Here is a 16,156-nt window from a genome sequence, read left to right as displayed (position 1 = left end):
TAAGGACGATAAAAGCTAGCCTACGATAGTTAGCCTACTCAAAAATGATCAACAGCGATGAATGAAACGTCAAGATGACAAGATGACACTGTACTGCGATCCCTCTATTGTAGCCTCGGTTATGGCGGATTCAAATGCCGATACAGTAAGATGCCGCTTCGCGGATAACATGAGCTCAAGTATCGACTTGGTCTGTCGAGGAGATCGGTGTCGTCGCCGTAGGACTGTAGCACCAGAGCCAGCACTCCAGTGCCCTGATTTAGTCCCCCACGAGCCCATCCAAGCAGCGCGACGCACATGTTGAACGAGCCCGGCAAAAGTGTTCTTGCATCGGGAACTCGGGCAAACCCGGCAGCCAATCAGCGTGCGCGTTATGTCATCCACGAATCAGACACCCGAGGTCACCACCTTCATCCTGTAGAGTTGACAACCCTCGCCGCCCTCCTCACCTCTCCCCGTCACAATGGCTTCGATCATGCGCCCGTCGCTGCTGCGACAGACCCCTGCGTCCACCCGGTCGCTTCTCCTGCGCCAGAATGTCGGCGTGTCGCAGGCCGTCAACTTCCACGCCTCCGCCCGCAAGCAGATCCTGCCCCCGTTGCCGCGTAAGTTGAGACCCTTGTTGGACCGGTTGCTGGCCATGGTGGTCTCGCGACTGGAGATCTATGGCGTTTGAGCATATTTTCTGACTATTCCATGCTTTCCAGAATCTATTGAGGGAACCAGTACGTCCAATCCGCTTCTTTTGGTCTCCGCTTCCATCCTGTTCTTCCAAATCGACTTGGAGATATAAGCCCACGACGTTTGTTACTTGCAAGCGTGGGTATGATGCAGCCGTTATTGGATATTAACACAAGACCACAGTGAACGACCCCGCTCCCCTCCCTAAGCCAAGCCCCGTCCACGGCAGCTACCACTGGACTTTCGAGAGGTTCGTCGCATCGAGCAGCGCAGCGCGCTATACTGCTTGTCACACTTGCTCTGATACTGACTTGTATTCCGCAGAGCCGTCTGTGTTGGCCTGGTTCCTCTCAGCATTGCACCCTTCGCTGCCGGCTCCCTTAACCCTGTCATGGACGCCGTTCTCTGCAGTCTTCTCGTCGTTCACTCCCACATTGGTTTTGAGTAAGACACCCCCCGGCGGAAGCAATGACCTATGACATGTAATGGTTTCCATACTCACACACCACTAGTGCCTCCATCACCGATTACTTCCGCCCCCAGCGTGTCCCCAAGACTCACGCCCTTCTCAAGTGGCTGCTTCGTGGCTTCACTCTGACCACTGCGGTCGGTCTCTACGAGTTTGAGACAAATGATGTCGGTATCACGGAGGCCCTGCGCCGCATCTGGACGGCATAGACGATTCGATTGGAAAAAGGGGTTTGGGTTCTTTTATTCTGTTTCCAGGTGTTTCGCCTATGTATAGTCCTTGCACAATTTCATTTGTCTCGCCCGATGACCTGTGCTCAATTTCAATATACAAGTGTTTCCTTCGAGTCTCTACTTTCTACATATCCAAGGTTCCAATCCGAGACCATAGGCCAGAAATTTGATAAGCAGTCAAATGATCTATGTTTTTGGGGTATAATCTGCCATCTATGCAGAGGCGAACATTCGCTATACAAGCTCATAGTCAGGAAACACCCCCGCCCCGGAGGCCGCAGACTCGATGCGTTTTAAGTCCGAATCTATTGGGAACCCACCAACTCCAACTTGAACGAGCAGCCAAAGTAGCCTTGCCCTTCCCCGCTCCTCCCATCACATATCATCCTCACCCTCCGACCCCACCATATCATCCGGCAAAGACCCTTCGTCATCCGCCTTCGCCAAAACCTTTTCAATCAGTTTCAAGGTAGCTTTAAGCGGCATCCCGATCACATTATCATAACTTCCATCAATCTTCTCCACCAGAATCGACCCTAATCCCTGCAACCCGTACCCTCCCGCCTTGTCCGCGCCCTCGCGCGTCCGCACATACGCCGTAATCAATTCATCGCTCACCTCGGGATCAAACCGCACATCGGTCTCCTCAACCACCGTCTCGATCGCATACCCAGGCACCCTCGCCGAGGCCAACGGCGCCATCGCCACCAGCGCCGTGAACACCTTGTGGGTCCCCGCGTCCCGCAGCCCGCGCAGCATAGCCAGGTGGTGCGCCTCGGAGCGGGGTTTCTCGAGGATCGCGCCGGCCTGCAAGTCGACGACGATGGTGTCTGCGGCGAGGATGAGGGCTGGCTCGCCCCGTTCCTCGTTATCGGCTTCCTGGGCGTAGACGGCCTGCGCTTTCTTGGTGGCGGTTGCGAGGACGTACTCGAATGGGCCGAGCGACTTGGGGAGGTCTTCCTCTGCGTTGGAGGGGATGATTTCGAGGTTGGGGAGACCCAGATAGGACATAATTTGGCGGCGGCGAGGGGATTGGGAGGCTAGGATCACGCGCTTGGTGCGCAGGTCGTTCAGGTATGGGAGTGATAGTGGTGGTGGGCGGGGAAGGAGCCCGCGCATGGGTTTGCCTGTGGTTGAGTCGTAGGCCGGTGGGGGGTCGATTGGGTCCTCGTTTCCGAGGAGGTGTGTTTTGGAATCTGACATCTTCGGAGAATCGGGTGTTTAGGGAAATTGGGAAAGGGAGGTTTGTTACTGAGATCTTTTTGGAAGATGCATGGCGATAAAATGTCGGTTTCCCCACTGAGTCGGACTCCCGATTGGGTAAGCGAACGATGGCAAGCACTGGAGCGTGGTGGAAAAATTGGTGTTGCAAGAATTATGTTATTTCCAGCATAGAAATCCCGCTTTCAGGGCATTTTTGCTGATGAAAACTCTTCGGTGTCGGACTTCCACGGTTGCGCCATGGTCTAGAAGGACCCGTGCAGGGACTCGGATATATCAAGATATAGGGAGGTGCCGCGGTTAGTACTACTCTCATCCATGCTACCTGCTACCTGCTACCTAAGGGACACTATACACCAGTTCCAGACTTGAGTCTTAGTTGATATCAGGCTACCTCCTTGGAAGTTCAAAAGTAGCACAGCAACTTGAACTGGGAGTTATTCAAATGTGGTATCAGAATCCACCCAATGTAATGCTACGTGCTTCTTAGGGGATAGTTACATACGGTTCGAGATCACCCAGGCCGTAAGGTCACCTGTCTGACAGTTTTTGAGACTTCGCAAGATCAGTGCGCCTAAGACTCGTTCAACGAGAGTGACTAAAGCCCCGGAACAAAGATGCCATCACAAGCATTCGTCCAATATGGAAGTTGAAATAGAAAAATTTGACATTGAGTATGATTCCCATTCCTGCGCCTAGCTAGTTGATGATTCGCATTTTCTCTTGGGCCTCCCAAAAACTACTGGACGCGCCTTCTCTTGCCAGTAGACTTACTGCCGGATTCAGAGTCCTCCGGTCTGATCGAGGGAGTACCATCGTCATACCACTCGCTGATTTCCCACTCGAATGAGGTTGTGTTGTCTTTACTCACCCCCTTCCCTCGTTTCGATTTCATTACTCGGCCCAGACGACTGCCCCTCCACCATCTCCTCGAACCAGGGAATGCCATTCAATGTTCCACTTCTGATGTTCCGCGAGAGCGCCGGTGCCTCTTCGCGTGAAGGAACAATGATAGATGAGGAACCGAGCGATGGTGTGAGACTAGAGCTGTCAGTGGCGACAGGTGTATCGTCCTCGTCGGAGTCCCCCCGGGAGCAGGTTGAGATCCTCTAAAGCCCGCTGGTGATCACCCAGCAAACTTCCCACCGATATGGATAGGAATTCTGCTTCTTCTCGAGGCTCTTCGGTCCAGAATGTGAGCGGCGTGCCGCAGAATCCACAGAAGATACGGCGTGTCTCCGGGGCATGAGGAGGCGCGAATGCACGGCGGATTGATGAGTGGGTTTCATCCGGGAAGAAGGATGTTGTATATGATTCGTACCAATCCAATGGCACTCGTAGCCAAGCGGTTAAAGGTGTGCCATAAAGCCGACCTGCGCAAAATATGTTAGCCGGTACCGACGACACAGGAAAGAGGGATGGCTACGAACGGTTGTCCCGACTGCTATCGAAGTATACGTGTGCATGCTCTGTCACATCATCTGGAATTGAGACCCTGTAGTGATTGCGACCGCAGGAACAGGTCCCATACAATGCCTCGTGGGACATGGTTTATACGATCGTATGATTGTACCAGCGCGGTTAGGTTGAGCCGAAAGGTTAGGATGGGCGAGCCTGAGGCGCAAGGGTGAGGATTGGAAGAGCCCACTTTTGATTCCACAGAGAGAAGTCCACAATACACAGATGAGGAGGGAAAAAAAAAAGATAAAAAAGACCAAGAAGCCCTGCCAGGGTATGTGCAAGGCAGAGTGGGCCCTTTCTATGACGTTTGAAGGACGCCAAGGCCTTCAAGGGTTGAGTTCCCAATTGGGTTTAACGTGCTTCTCCGCATTTCTCCTTATCGCTATCGCTTTCCGTTCTTTCCTCCCCGGATATTCCACCAGAGTCTTCCATTGGCACATAAGAAAATCTCCAGCTCTACCCCGCACAAGAAAGAATTCCTCGGTTGGACCCGCGAACCCGAGATTGTGCGCCCTTGCTCTATTCCACATCGCAACAATGAAGGCCGACGACGACCACGACCGATCGTCTTCAACCCCGACCGGTGCATCTAAAATAACTGTCCAAGACAAGGACAAGCCTCGGCTGACTGATCAGGAGAAGAAGAACAATCATATAGCTTCTGAACAGAAACGCCGAGCCGCCATTCGCGAGGGTTTCGACCGTCTGACGGAACTGGTTCCAGGCCTTGAAGGCCAGGGCCGCAGCGAGAGTATTGTCCTACAGAAAACCGTCGAGTTCATGCAGGCGAAGCTGCAGGAGCGCCACAATCTCATCGCTGAACTCGAAACCAAAGGCGGGCATGTGGACGATTCTTTCCGGCCGACCTAGTCTTACCCAATTCTTTCCATTTCATCGACTTGCGAAACTGAGGCATTGATGTTCCTCAATGACGTTACATGCACGATCTGATGTTGCCGGTGTGGCATCGACTTGGCGTCCTTAACTGGTGCCGAGGTCAGAAATGCGCCCCCTTCGCGGCACAACAATGAACCACGCAACCGAAACGACTTCTTCCTTTCAATCCACAGCCTTGACAGCCTCTGGGCCTTTCGTTGCCGCAATCTTCTAATCAGTTTCCTCGCGCTATATTCCCGCATCTTGGAACACCTGTGCCCTCGCCATGGACCATTACTGGCCAGTCTCGCGTCAAGGCCCGGGCTTTCAAGGCGTTAGGGGCCACAAGCTATAGGCGGGAATTTACATGGGTAATTCATGTTTTTTTTTTTTCTTGTCTCCGGAATCCTCGTTTCATATGTATATCGTAACAGCATTTATCTTCAAGTTTGAGCTTCACACGCAACTGTACGAGACTATGAGTTGAGCTGCGAAGCATCAAAATGACACTTACCAGTATGGATAGTCGATTGAGCTGAAGCATGGAGCCTCACTGACGGCTGCCATTCACTGTATCCAAGTTCCTCCACATATAATGAAAATTTCAGGTTGGAGGGCTTAGCCTTGTTTCTGGTAGTGAATACTAGTCCCATGTGAACGCGTGCTTCTTCGAGTTTCAGAGCAGCTGCTTCCGGAAGATGCTTATGTTTCGCCATTCACTTCGAAGTTGGACACTATGATCCAGTCTAGTGAATGTACCCGTGTAACGTACTCAGGGTATATAGTCGTGGACTCGGGCCTTCAAGATGTCGTGAATGCAACGTCGTGAATTTCCAGTCGCCTCGATCTTGCAAGTGCTTCCAGCGTCTAGTCTTTCTTGACTCGAATTGGTTCCCGTTTCGTCTCGACTCGACATTTTCGTCTTGACCTGGTAACAGTTTTGACGTTTTTCGCTCAAGAAGTTGAGACAAATTTGGCTTTGATATCTCTGAGTATGCCTGACGGAGATGAGCTTGATTGAAGTGTGCTAACTTTGAAAAGAAATGGAGACAACCAACAAATGTGAGGGCAAACCTGCGGTGCATGAAGCATACAACATGCCGGATATGTCGCAGGAACAAGCCAAAGGAAAGAAACCTTACAAACTGCATAGGCTGGCCTATGGAATCAAACACCGTGTAAGTGTTCGGTAATATGAAGTATTGAAATCTCTATTCAACACTGCATGGAATGGACCTTCTGCAAGTGTGTATTGTGAAGATGCTAACTGGGCTATCCTAAAGATGATGTCAGCGGTCAAGAAGCTCAAACACAAAGGGAAGCTATTCAGCATGCAGGTATGTCCTTGTGCCTTTATGCGGCAGCTGAACATTTCATACTAAAAGAGAGACAGGACATGAAGGAGAGGACTCCAAAAGGCTCCAGTCCATTTGTGGACTCGGGAATCTGGCGCCCAAAGTGGCTTAAAAGGAAACCGAAATCCTCGCTGCCGATGCCTATGCAAGGCAATAGTGAGAGATATGGAGAGACACAGCAGAGGCGAAGTGATCTCATGGCAAGCAACCTTGAGCTTCCATGGCTCTTAGACCCCCTTCCTTTTCCCTCCACCTCAGTGCCATGCCTCAACTCAGATCCCGATAGTGCTGCGGCCGATATTTGTCATCGGCTCCCGAGTATTGAGCTGCCGGCGGGAGTTGAAATACGTGGAGGCTGTGTTGTTGTCGACTCCTTATCTCGACTGCCCACTGGATCTGGCTCCAAGGAAACCGAGCTTTCGGGAAAGTCGCAAGATGACGACTATGGCACCTGGCCTCGTAAGCTTCTTCCGCGACACTGGCGGGGCTGCTGCGGTGGAGGGAGTCCCACCGGGAGTGATCTCGGTGGCCTGTCATCACACGGCTCAAATCCCGCGTGCGGCATGGAGGGATGTCGAGGGCGATACAGGTTCCCGTTCGACCTTTATTCGCCTCGCTTGGCACGAGAAACGTCTCTACCAAGTCCGCGCTTCGGTGAAACTGCATCCGACCCAGGATTGCAGACTCCTGAAGAATTTCTCCTGGAGGCCTGAGACAGAAGCACCCCAGGATGATCCTCAAAGTAAGAGGGCCGGGGATAACTATGTGTACAACTATTTTTTGAAATGATATTAGCGTCCACACTGTCGTATTCGTATGGAAAGGGACTCTCAGAAAGTATCCAAAGGTCGACGGGAATACCTTTCGACTACAACGTAGAGCAACACAGAATGAAATGTCAACTTGGACAAGATTTCAAGAGTATTCCCCAAAGCTAGCACACTATATGGCTATTGGATAGCTAAGTATCGTCTTTCTGTGATCTGTGGACGCGTGGTTGATAAGCGGGGTTCGAATATTTCTGCAGTTAGCTAGAGTAGTGAATGTAAATTGCGGACCGCGAGCGGCGAACTTGCCTATATATTCCCCCATTGCCCCCTCTCCAAGTCCTTTTCCCTTCTACTCTCAAGCTGTTCACAGCTGGATTGCTACATTTACAAGTTCGAACTTGCTTTCCATCTGCTCATCATCGCTCTCTCTTACGAGAGAGCCCAACACCTTTCCAAACTGCACTGCTTCAAAAGCTGGTCGATCTAGATGCCAACTACCAATTTGCGCGCCATCAGCATAACTACGTTGAAGAGCACCATAGAGGCTCTTGATCGATTTGCGTGCTGCCATCGTCCTCGTGGCTCACCACAATCGCACGCTTACTTCGAATCTACCTTGAGCACTGAAGAGCCATGTCCACCACTACCAGCTCTTCTACTCTATTGCCATCTCGACCCGCAATAGCCGATTCGGCCATTTAGACTTCCGGTCTTGTGTCTGGGGTTCCCTCCTCCCCCCCAGCCCCAGATACTTCCTCGCACAGAGTCCGCGTCGTCAACCTTGAAGGTTGACGCACCGGGGAGCGACGCGGACTCTGTGCGAGGCCCCCACCGCTCCGCCGCCGCAGCATTTTGCGTGGGCTCATCAGGCCATTATCTTTAGGGAGGACCCCCGGAAACCTCCCTGCCCATGCAAAAGCTGCAGAAACGGCGCCGTCCATCTGCTCCCGGGCTGGCAGTGACAATACAAGCTGACCGGCAGTGACATTAGAAGGCCCGTCACTGCCGATGCCACTGCCAGCCCAGCACCACCGGATGGACGGGCATCTGCAACCTCGGGTGGACTCTGGATCCCGGATCCCCTACAGAGTCCACCGACACCACCTCGACCACGCCCGCGTCGACCACCCCCTCCGCATGTCTCTAGGAGGGGGCATATAAGGGCTTCTGGATCAGCCGGAAGCCCTCGCCTCCAAGTGCCAGGATTGCCTTCATGCTGGCACCTGGAGGCAACCAACAAGCTCCTCAGCGCGGCTGAGCAACGCGCTCCAGCAGGGCTAGCCACGGGTCCTGCTGGGGGTGGCTCGTTCATGGACATCTATACGAGCTACCCTGAGTTAAGCAACGTGGCAATCACAGCGGGCGTGGTCTTCACCTCCCTCCCCAGCAAATGCGTGCCCGGGGGAGGGAGAGTGAGAAGACACTGACAGAATGAGCCCCGGCCGTTAATCATGACAAACCAGAGCAAAAGCCGGACACCAAGCCCCCGCAAAAGGTCCTAACAAGGGCATCTGGTGTCCGGCCCAGGCGCTGCTCTGGCCGTGATGTTGGCCGGGGCCGAGGTGGTGTGCGGGTGTGGGTGGTGGGCACGGGGGGGAGGTTAGTGTTGGGCATCCAAGCCAGTAGCTGCCGTTCATGTTTCTCGTTCTATCTGTTTTCTACCATATCTGCACATGCAAACTCCCGTGAAGCTCATTGAGTGTCAACAAGTTGTGACGACCTTGAAGGGGTGTACTTTGAAGCCTAGAGATAGATTGCGGTGGAACCAGGGAAAACTACTATCCACACACTCTTGCGTTTCCAATGATTCCTCTTTTTCTCTTCCCGCTCTAGATCAGTTGTCTCGAGCAGCAGGTGTAGCAGACTCTTCCTGATAAGTTGTGGATATAGCGGTGAGCCTTACATGACGTGCCCAGTGGCAGCGGAGATATTTGAACCCCTTCCCCTAGCTATAAAGGCAGCGACTCGTCAGCGAAGGCTCATTCGGGATCTTACTCTCCATATTAGATCATTTTTGTCATCTAGGATTGAGTTCACGGGCTCCTTTACTACTAGTAGTCTAGTACAACCTCCTTTGATATGGCTGCAAAGTTGCTATCGTAATATTAATTATAACATTATGTTCACATCCCAAGGCCGCTAATAAACTATATTTCACAAATACCGAGCCTATCTATTTGGTTATATACGCTTAACGCCCGCGAAAGCAAAATTAGGTATCAAATATTGACAAAAAGAAAAGGGAAATGCATCACCCATAGCCAATGCATCAGCTAACACCATACTGTAGCACCATCTCAAGCCTGGTATCCTGATTGCTGATAGTATTGCTGAGGCTGCTGAGCCAAAGGAGCCTCGATCCCAGACTTCTCCTGGCGTTCTACACGAACTGCGAGAGTGAACCCCACACCCAGAAGAATAGCAACGACGACAATCTCCTCAAGAACATTCATGCACAGCAAAGCAGTAGGGTCGGGGCTGAGAAGAGAGAAAGTACTGTTGTGGAGGAAGATGATGAGGCAGGCGTAGATAACACGGATCAGAATGAATGGCAATGCCGCAGCAACAGCAACCAAGATGCGTTTCTCGCCGCTCTCGAGGCCTCTGCAACGGCTGGTGACGAGAAGGAGCAAGCCAAGCAAAGCGGCCCATGAGACAACGTACAAGATCATGCCGATCTTGGTCTCGCTGGCAGGGTTTTGCATTCCCTGAACTGTCATGTTGGAGGTGATGCCGACGATTGCGAGGACCATGGCTGCGACGGTCAAGAGGCGGAAAGCAGTGAATGTGGGTAAAGGGAGAGCTTGACCGGTCATGCGCTTGATTGATTGGTCACTAGAGCGTTGTTAGTATGGAATCATTGGGAATCAGATCGCAAGAATCGCTCACGCTCGAGAAAGAAGACCGCTGCAGGCGAGCATTAAAGGAGAAAGACCAATGGAGGAACAGATGGCTGCAGCTGTGAAAAGATTGGTGTTGGAAGGGTCGTTGATAGTTGCAAGGTCACAGCTTGCGCCGATTATTCGAGCCAAAGCGAAGATAACAAGGAATAGAAAACCACTATTTTTGCGTAATCCATGACGGTAGACAAGGAAAGCCGCAGTACACAGAGCAGGCACGTAGACGACCTCTTGGAGGATTGAAATGCCGTGGCGGTAAGTGACACCCATTGTAATGGAGGTTGGTGTAGCGATATATGCCAAGGGGTATGGATATGCAACAGCTTTTGAGTGACAGAAAGCAAATCTGGGGAGCCTTTGGAACTTGAAGATGAAGCTTGAAGTATTGAAGCCTTGAACAGCTCAAGTTTGCTTTTGCTTTTTGTAGATGCAGACCAGAAAGGCAGGAGTTCATGGGACTTTATATTCTATCTACGAGCATCATGCATACCCTTTCTTGGGCTATGGCTTCTAGGGGCTGTGTCTACCTTCGCAGATTCATCCATCTTGGGAAAAGCGCCAACAACGCGCCTGGTGCCTGCATGTAAGCAAAGAATAGCCCGGGCTTTGGCCTGAGCCCTAAGGGCGGAGCAGCCCCTGATAAGCTTTTCATCAAGTCGCTGTCCGTTTGGGGCGCATTTAACGACGCTAAACTGATTGCAGCCAGCATCGCGAGCGGTAGCAGCCAATCAGGCCGCTCGTATGGTCGGGGCCCAGGAGGTGGGCCCTCGCGCTGGTTTCCACATCAGGCAGAGCACTTAGTGACGGAAATGAGATTAAAGACTTTAATATTCCAAGTCTTATGGATTATGAGGCTGATGAGCTTGAAGCTTAGTATGGAAAATTGGAATAATCGTCTTGGTGTGGCTAAGCAATGTGCGGGGGCTAGCCAGCGGGGCGTCGATGATGCTTCCACAGAACACCCCGCGGAGAATTCGCGAGCCTTAGGCCCGGGGTCGTGTGTATCCGGGCGGCGATGCAAGCTTTAGCTGAACTTGTAGACTTGATAGGTCATACTCTGCTTTTGGTACTACTTCTAAGGGGTGGTCAAAGACTAATTCGCAAGAAAAGCAATTGCTTTCAAGTCCTCCGGTACTACTATATATCTCATTCAACTTCAGATGCACCAGTTGATCTCTCTATCAATATTCCTCAAGTCCAGACATCTAGACGCTACTAGTGCTGCTAGTGCTACCTAGATAGCCTTCCAACTGTACCAACTCGGAATGGATCCTAACTCCCATGTCGTAGATCATCGTCCACTTGTAGAGCATTGTCTGCTAGCATTGCCTCAGGCTCCACATACAGGGTTGACCGTATAGTTTTGCTGCTCCGATTCTGGACCGAAGACGGCGTGGCGATGCCAGGCCCGGATTTTCCAATGGATAGACCTCTTATTCGGTATCGCGTCTTGGTAGGATCTAGGCACCAAAGTTCACCAACTTGAATATAAAGATCCCTTACAACTAGAGCGTCTTTTTGACAGTGGTGGTCGCAATGGTTTCCTGAAATAGTTAGCGTTGTTTCCATCCCCGCTGGTGATTAGCCAAAATCCAGTGTGGGTATGAGGCAGCGCTGCGCTAAACCAAACTGAGTCTCGTGGCGGTGCTGCCTCATCTTCCAGAACCCCCAACGTTTATTATCTTCCTGTCAGCCTGCGTGGATTCGAGACTCATTCAAGCAATACATTGATATTTTCTGCTCTTGACCATGGTATACTGTGGTAAACCTAGCAAGGGTGCGGTCAGTGTCGGTCTCGCAAGATTCGATGCGACCAGGTCCGCCCGGCCTGTTCGCAATGCATCAGGGCCAAGCGGGAATGCCCCGGCTACAGGGATCAGCTGGCTCTTATGTTCCGCGATGAGAGTAGTTCAGTGATGAAGAAAGCCAAAGCAGACGCCAAGGCGTCAAGCTCGGCAAGCTCGTCTGTCGCTTCTCGCCCAAAACGGTCACCAACGCGATCTCCTCGCACTGCTTCCCCAGATTGGGGTTCTGCGTCCGAGGGGGCTTTCTCTGTGGGTTCAAAGGAGTCCTTTGATTTCAGTGCGGCCCCACAACCCACTAATACCGTTACTCAACCCTCCAATCAATCCATACAGCGCCAGTGGCAGATGCCAATGGAAGTGCAGCCGGGGGAACCCACCACGCAGGAGGCCGTCTGCTTCTTCTTGCGGTCCAATACCATTCCTGGAACTTTATGGATGTCGGAATTCATGACATCATTCCTGTTATCGCCTAGCTCCTCCCCAGGCCAGCAAGCTATGCAATCGGGCTTGACAGCGGTCGCATCTGCGATGTTCAGTCGTGTTAAGAAAATCAACAGCCTCAATCATGTTGCGCGGAAGGAATATGCCATGGCGCTCTCAGCCTTAAATAAAGCATTGGTTGATGTAAAAGAAGCGAAGGCCAATCAAACCCTTGGGGCCGTCGTACTTCTTGCTATTTATGAAGTCAGTCCATGCCCCGATGTTTCCGAGCCCCCCCCTCGCGGGAAAACTAACGCCACTTGGTATGCAGATTGTCACCTCAAGGTCAAGAGAAGATATAGCTCTCTGGACTAATCATATAAGTGGCGCAACTGCCCTTCTCGATTTACGTGGCCCTGAGCAACTTCAAAGCGAAGCTGGCCTTCGCCTGTTTTTGCACTTGCGATATCAGGTTGTGAGTTTTTCCTCATCCAACCATCCTTGCCTCTCTCTGTTGTAACTGACCTTTTATTGCAGATTGTTAGCTGCTTTCAGCGTGACCAAAGAGTGCCAGACTCGTTATTAGATAGGACAAGATTCATCATGGATCTCCGGCCCGCCGAAGCCCATGGCCATCGGCTGATTGTAACGATTGGAAAGCTCTCAAATTTGCGGGCCGACATCTTCGCTGGGAAATTCAGCGATCCACAGCAAATAATAACAGCCGCTTCGGCCATCGAGGCCGAATTGATTGCTTGGCTGGCATCCCTGCCACCGGAGTTCAGTTATCAGACAGAAGAGAAGTCGCCCTATGATTTCGACTTCCAGTACCGCTGTCGAGGCCTTACCCCTCTTGACAAGCAGTACCATGTGTACCCCAGCCTGTGGGTATGTAACTCGTGGAATCAATATCGTAGCGCCCGTATCCTCGTCAGCGAGATCATTCTCTCTCACATGCGGCAAGTGTCTGATGCCTCCTCCATGCGATCCCTCTCGGAAGAATTCCGACTGCATTGCAAAACCTTACGAGCGACGATCCACCGCCTCGCTGTCGATACCTGCCGCAGTGTTCCTTTCTACTTTGGGGCCCACCAGGTTGACAGCAATGCGGGTGTAGCCGTCCCGCCCCCAGAAAGCTACATTGGCGGCCTCATGCTGCTATGGCCCTTGTTCTTGAGTGGGATAGCTGAGAGCCCGAATTCACCGGTCCGGCGATGGGTGGTGCAATGCTTGAGCATGATTGGGAATAGCATGGGTCTAGATCAAGCTCTTGCGCTAGCTGATCTTGTGAATTCGGACCCGGGTATCCTTCGCTCAACCATTGACGCGGAGGCTGAAGGGACTCGTATTACCGATGAGCCTTCCTCGGCCATGTCGACGTCAAAGCACCCGTTAGCCTTGCGTGCCTCAGAACCCGAGCCAGGCATTGTGACAGGCATTGTGGAGGATCTATGATTTTTATCTTGTGCTATGTTTGAGACCACGGGCCCACCCTCCTGTACATCTTCATGCTGTGCTTTTTCTGTATATCCATTAGCGGAGGGGAGTTATCACGGGTCCTGGAAAGTTTGGCATAAATCACGACTATATGAAAGCCCTGGCGCCTGCCTATCCCAATGAATCGTGATTTTTGTACTTGAAGTCGGCTATGTACTTCCTTTAGATGAACTCAATAAGCCTTACCCATCATTTGTGGGATCTTGCATTCTGGAATGTGTCATTAGGTGGTTGTGAGAAAAAAGATGATTGGCCGCCTACCCGCCACCCCTCAATAGGCAGACTCAGCCTTACTCCGCCCGGGCCTTACCAGGGAATCGGATGTCGCAGGGTTGCGTGCAGCCGCATACATTAGCATGTGGACAACACATGTCTGGTACCTATCATATGGTAGATTGATGATATTGTTGCATTTGTGCGTCAAAACCTTCTTATAGTAGGTCCTGTCAAATGCCTGAGGCTGGGAAATTTGGTGTGCTGTCGGTCAGCCTTAGGCACACGAGCCCTGGTAGAGTTTGAGGCACCGTGAGCGCGTGCACTCCACAGTCTTTAGATGACTCTTACGAGGAGGGCATGATGTTCCAGAGGACTTACACAAATACAGATTGGATAGTATCCACTCAGCCTCACAATTCAGCCTGGACTCATAAACCAAAGTTATAAAAGAAAGCAAGAGCTTCATCTGTTTCAGTACTCCGTTGTACATAGCCAACATCGGTATCATTTTTTGGTACCACGACATCAGGCCCAGAAACCACCCACATTGCATCGTCTTTGCATCATTGCTGAAACTTTCTTGTTAACCCGAAAGCTATATACTCCGAATTCAGCCCAATATGCCCCTCCATGAAAAGCCCATCCCCCCACCCTTGTGGTCATCATTTCCATCACACGGCATTGGCAGCCCAGTCGTCCAAATAACCACAACACCAACCCCCACCTTCACAATGAAGAGCCATAACTCCCACTCGAAGCGGATAAGCAGACTATTTTCCCTCTGCCGCCCCTCCAAGCGCTCAATCTGGGATCCTCCAGCCTACGAGGAATCCCAAGAAGCACATAAATCCATACACCCTCAAGCGGACCCCCGCGAGCTGCCCCCAGACTCCGGAGACGCCGACTGCCGCTACGCATTCTTAAAGGACTTCGACACAGTCTTCCTCGTTGACGACAGCAGCAGCATGACCGCGCGCGACCGCAACAGCTGCAAAACCCGCTGGCAAGAAGCAGAGGAAGCTATCGCCGCGATCGCACCCATCTGCACGCAATACGACCAAGACGGCATTGACATATCCTTCCTGAACCACCAGGGCAGCTCGTACAGCAACATCACAACAGCCCACGACGTGGCCGAGATCTTTCACAGGGTCCGGCCGCGCGGGTCGACACCCGTTGGCCGGCGACTACTGGAGATCCTGACGCCGTACCTGCGGCGGGTGGAGCAGATGCAGGCGTCACGGCGAGAGGACGGGACGCTGGCTAATGCGGCGCTCTATGTGAAGCCGATCAATGTTATTACAATTACGGATGGCGAGTTCACGGATGATGCAGAAAGTATCATTGTGGATGTTGCGAGGAAGCTGGATAAGATTCATGCGCTGCCGTGGCAGGTGGGGATCCAATTTTTCCAGATTGGGGATGATCAGGGGGTGCAGAGGTATCTGCAGGAGCTGGATGATGACCTGGGGAAGTGGTGTCGGGACGAGAGGTTGCGAGATATTGTTGATACGCTGCCGTGGAAGGGGAAAAAGGGGACCTCATTGGATGCGGATGGAATTTTGAAGTGTGTGCTTGGGGCCGTCAATAAGAAGCTGGATCGGCGGACCGCGCATGAATGTTGATGCCTTGGGAGGTTCCTTTTTCTTTCCCCTTCTGAATTTCATGATATTTTGTTCTTCCTGTGTGTTATTATTCAATTTTGGGCTATGAGTGGGAAAATCCTAGAGCTGCGATAAGCATCTTGGTATGGGCCTCGGTTAGGATTTGACTAGGATACAATTGACGATCACGACAGCTCTAAAATTCGAGTCGGGCAGTGCTGCGCCATCTAATCAGTAAATTGTGGAGACCGGACGTGAGGAGGTCCAGCAGTCGGACTGATAAACAAAGGCTTCAAATTATTATCTTCGCAGTAAGCGCCCAAGTTCGGGAGGCGCCAAAGGTGGAGAACAACCGGTCGTGGCTTCAGGGGTTGAAATGTCAATATACTTGCAGTGATGTTGTTTCACCAGAGGCATTTTCTAAGGCATTGTCTGGACCCAAATATGACATAGAGCCTGGGAGTTTTCAAAAGGAGGCAAACGTCAGTTATCAGGTTGCTTGCAGCCATTTGCATGCAATTTGCCACTGGGCAGCCACCAGCTAATCAACTCGATCATCGCACTTGCCAAGTGGTCCGTGTGCCGCGTACCTTGCAGCGAGTGGAGCGCCACGAACCATGGGCAAATTCCCAGCCACGACAATCATGG

At 51.8% G+C, this 16,156-nt stretch overlaps 8 protein-coding genes across 8 annotated transcripts; 5 read left to right on the top strand and 3 right to left on the bottom strand.

Moving 5' to 3' along the window:
* Positions 1–463: 463 nt before the first annotated feature.
* Positions 464–1,359, top strand: N7468_007549 (CybS family protein; the record flags this gene model as incomplete). The annotated part of the gene is made up of 5 exons (XM_058476845.1): positions 464–605; positions 708–725; positions 865–931; positions 1,006–1,125; positions 1,194–1,359. The coding sequence occupies 5 exons, from the start codon at positions 464–466 to the stop codon at positions 1,357–1,359; spliced, it is 513 nt and encodes a 170-aa protein (XP_058329735.1).
* Positions 1,360–1,758: 399 nt separating this feature from the next.
* On the bottom strand, positions 1,759–2,586 carry N7468_007548 (nucleotide diphosphatase; the record flags this gene model as incomplete). Its single annotated transcript, XM_058476844.1, has 1 exon — positions 1,759–2,586. One exon carries the CDS (start codon positions 2,584–2,586, stop codon positions 1,759–1,761), a length of 828 nt encoding a protein of 275 aa, XP_058329734.1.
* An 881-nt stretch (positions 2,587–3,467) lies between these two features.
* N7468_007547 (uncharacterized protein) lies at positions 3,468–4,152 on the bottom strand (the record flags this gene model as incomplete). The annotated part of the gene is made up of 3 exons (XM_058476843.1): positions 3,468–3,713; positions 3,751–3,977; positions 4,035–4,152. The coding sequence occupies 3 exons, from the start codon at positions 4,150–4,152 to the stop codon at positions 3,468–3,470; spliced, it is 591 nt and encodes a 196-aa protein (XP_058329733.1).
* A 450-nt stretch (positions 4,153–4,602) lies between these two features.
* Positions 4,603–4,935, top strand: N7468_007546 (uncharacterized protein; the record flags this gene model as incomplete). Its single annotated transcript, XM_058476842.1, has 1 exon — positions 4,603–4,935. One exon carries the CDS (start codon positions 4,603–4,605, stop codon positions 4,933–4,935), a length of 333 nt encoding a protein of 110 aa, XP_058329732.1.
* A 1,498-nt stretch (positions 4,936–6,433) lies between these two features.
* On the top strand, positions 6,434–7,009 carry N7468_007545 (uncharacterized protein; the record flags this gene model as incomplete). Its single annotated transcript, XM_058476841.1, has 1 exon — positions 6,434–7,009. The coding sequence occupies one exon, from the start codon at positions 6,434–6,436 to the stop codon at positions 7,007–7,009; it is 576 nt and encodes a 191-aa protein (XP_058329731.1).
* Positions 7,010–9,363: 2,354 nt separating this feature from the next.
* On the bottom strand, positions 9,364–10,236 carry N7468_007544 (uncharacterized protein; the record flags this gene model as incomplete). Its single annotated transcript, XM_058476840.1, has 2 exons — positions 9,364–9,901; positions 9,956–10,236. The coding sequence occupies 2 exons, from the start codon at positions 10,234–10,236 to the stop codon at positions 9,364–9,366; spliced, it is 819 nt and encodes a 272-aa protein (XP_058329730.1).
* Positions 10,237–11,855: 1,619 nt separating this feature from the next.
* N7468_007543 (uncharacterized protein) lies at positions 11,856–13,646 on the top strand (the record flags this gene model as incomplete). Its single annotated transcript, XM_058476839.1, has 3 exons — positions 11,856–12,514; positions 12,576–12,666; positions 12,729–13,646. 3 exons carry the CDS (start codon positions 11,856–11,858, stop codon positions 13,644–13,646), a joined length of 1,668 nt encoding a protein of 555 aa, XP_058329729.1.
* A 989-nt stretch (positions 13,647–14,635) lies between these two features.
* Positions 14,636–15,529, top strand: N7468_007542 (uncharacterized protein; the record flags this gene model as incomplete). Its single annotated transcript, XM_058476838.1, has 1 exon — positions 14,636–15,529. One exon carries the CDS (start codon positions 14,636–14,638, stop codon positions 15,527–15,529), a length of 894 nt encoding a protein of 297 aa, XP_058329728.1.
* Between the last annotated feature and the right edge of the window lie 627 nt (positions 15,530–16,156).

This window comes from Penicillium chermesinum (genome assembly GCF_028974085.1).
Source record: "Penicillium chermesinum strain IBT 19713 chromosome Unknown utg000005l:1.0-4115287.0:1.0-4118363.0, whole genome shotgun sequence".
Classification (NCBI taxonomy): Eukaryota; Fungi; Ascomycota; class Eurotiomycetes; order Eurotiales; family Aspergillaceae; genus Penicillium; species Penicillium chermesinum.
Note: the sequence above shows the minus strand (reverse complement) of the source record. Positions and strands in the feature narration are given on the sequence as shown.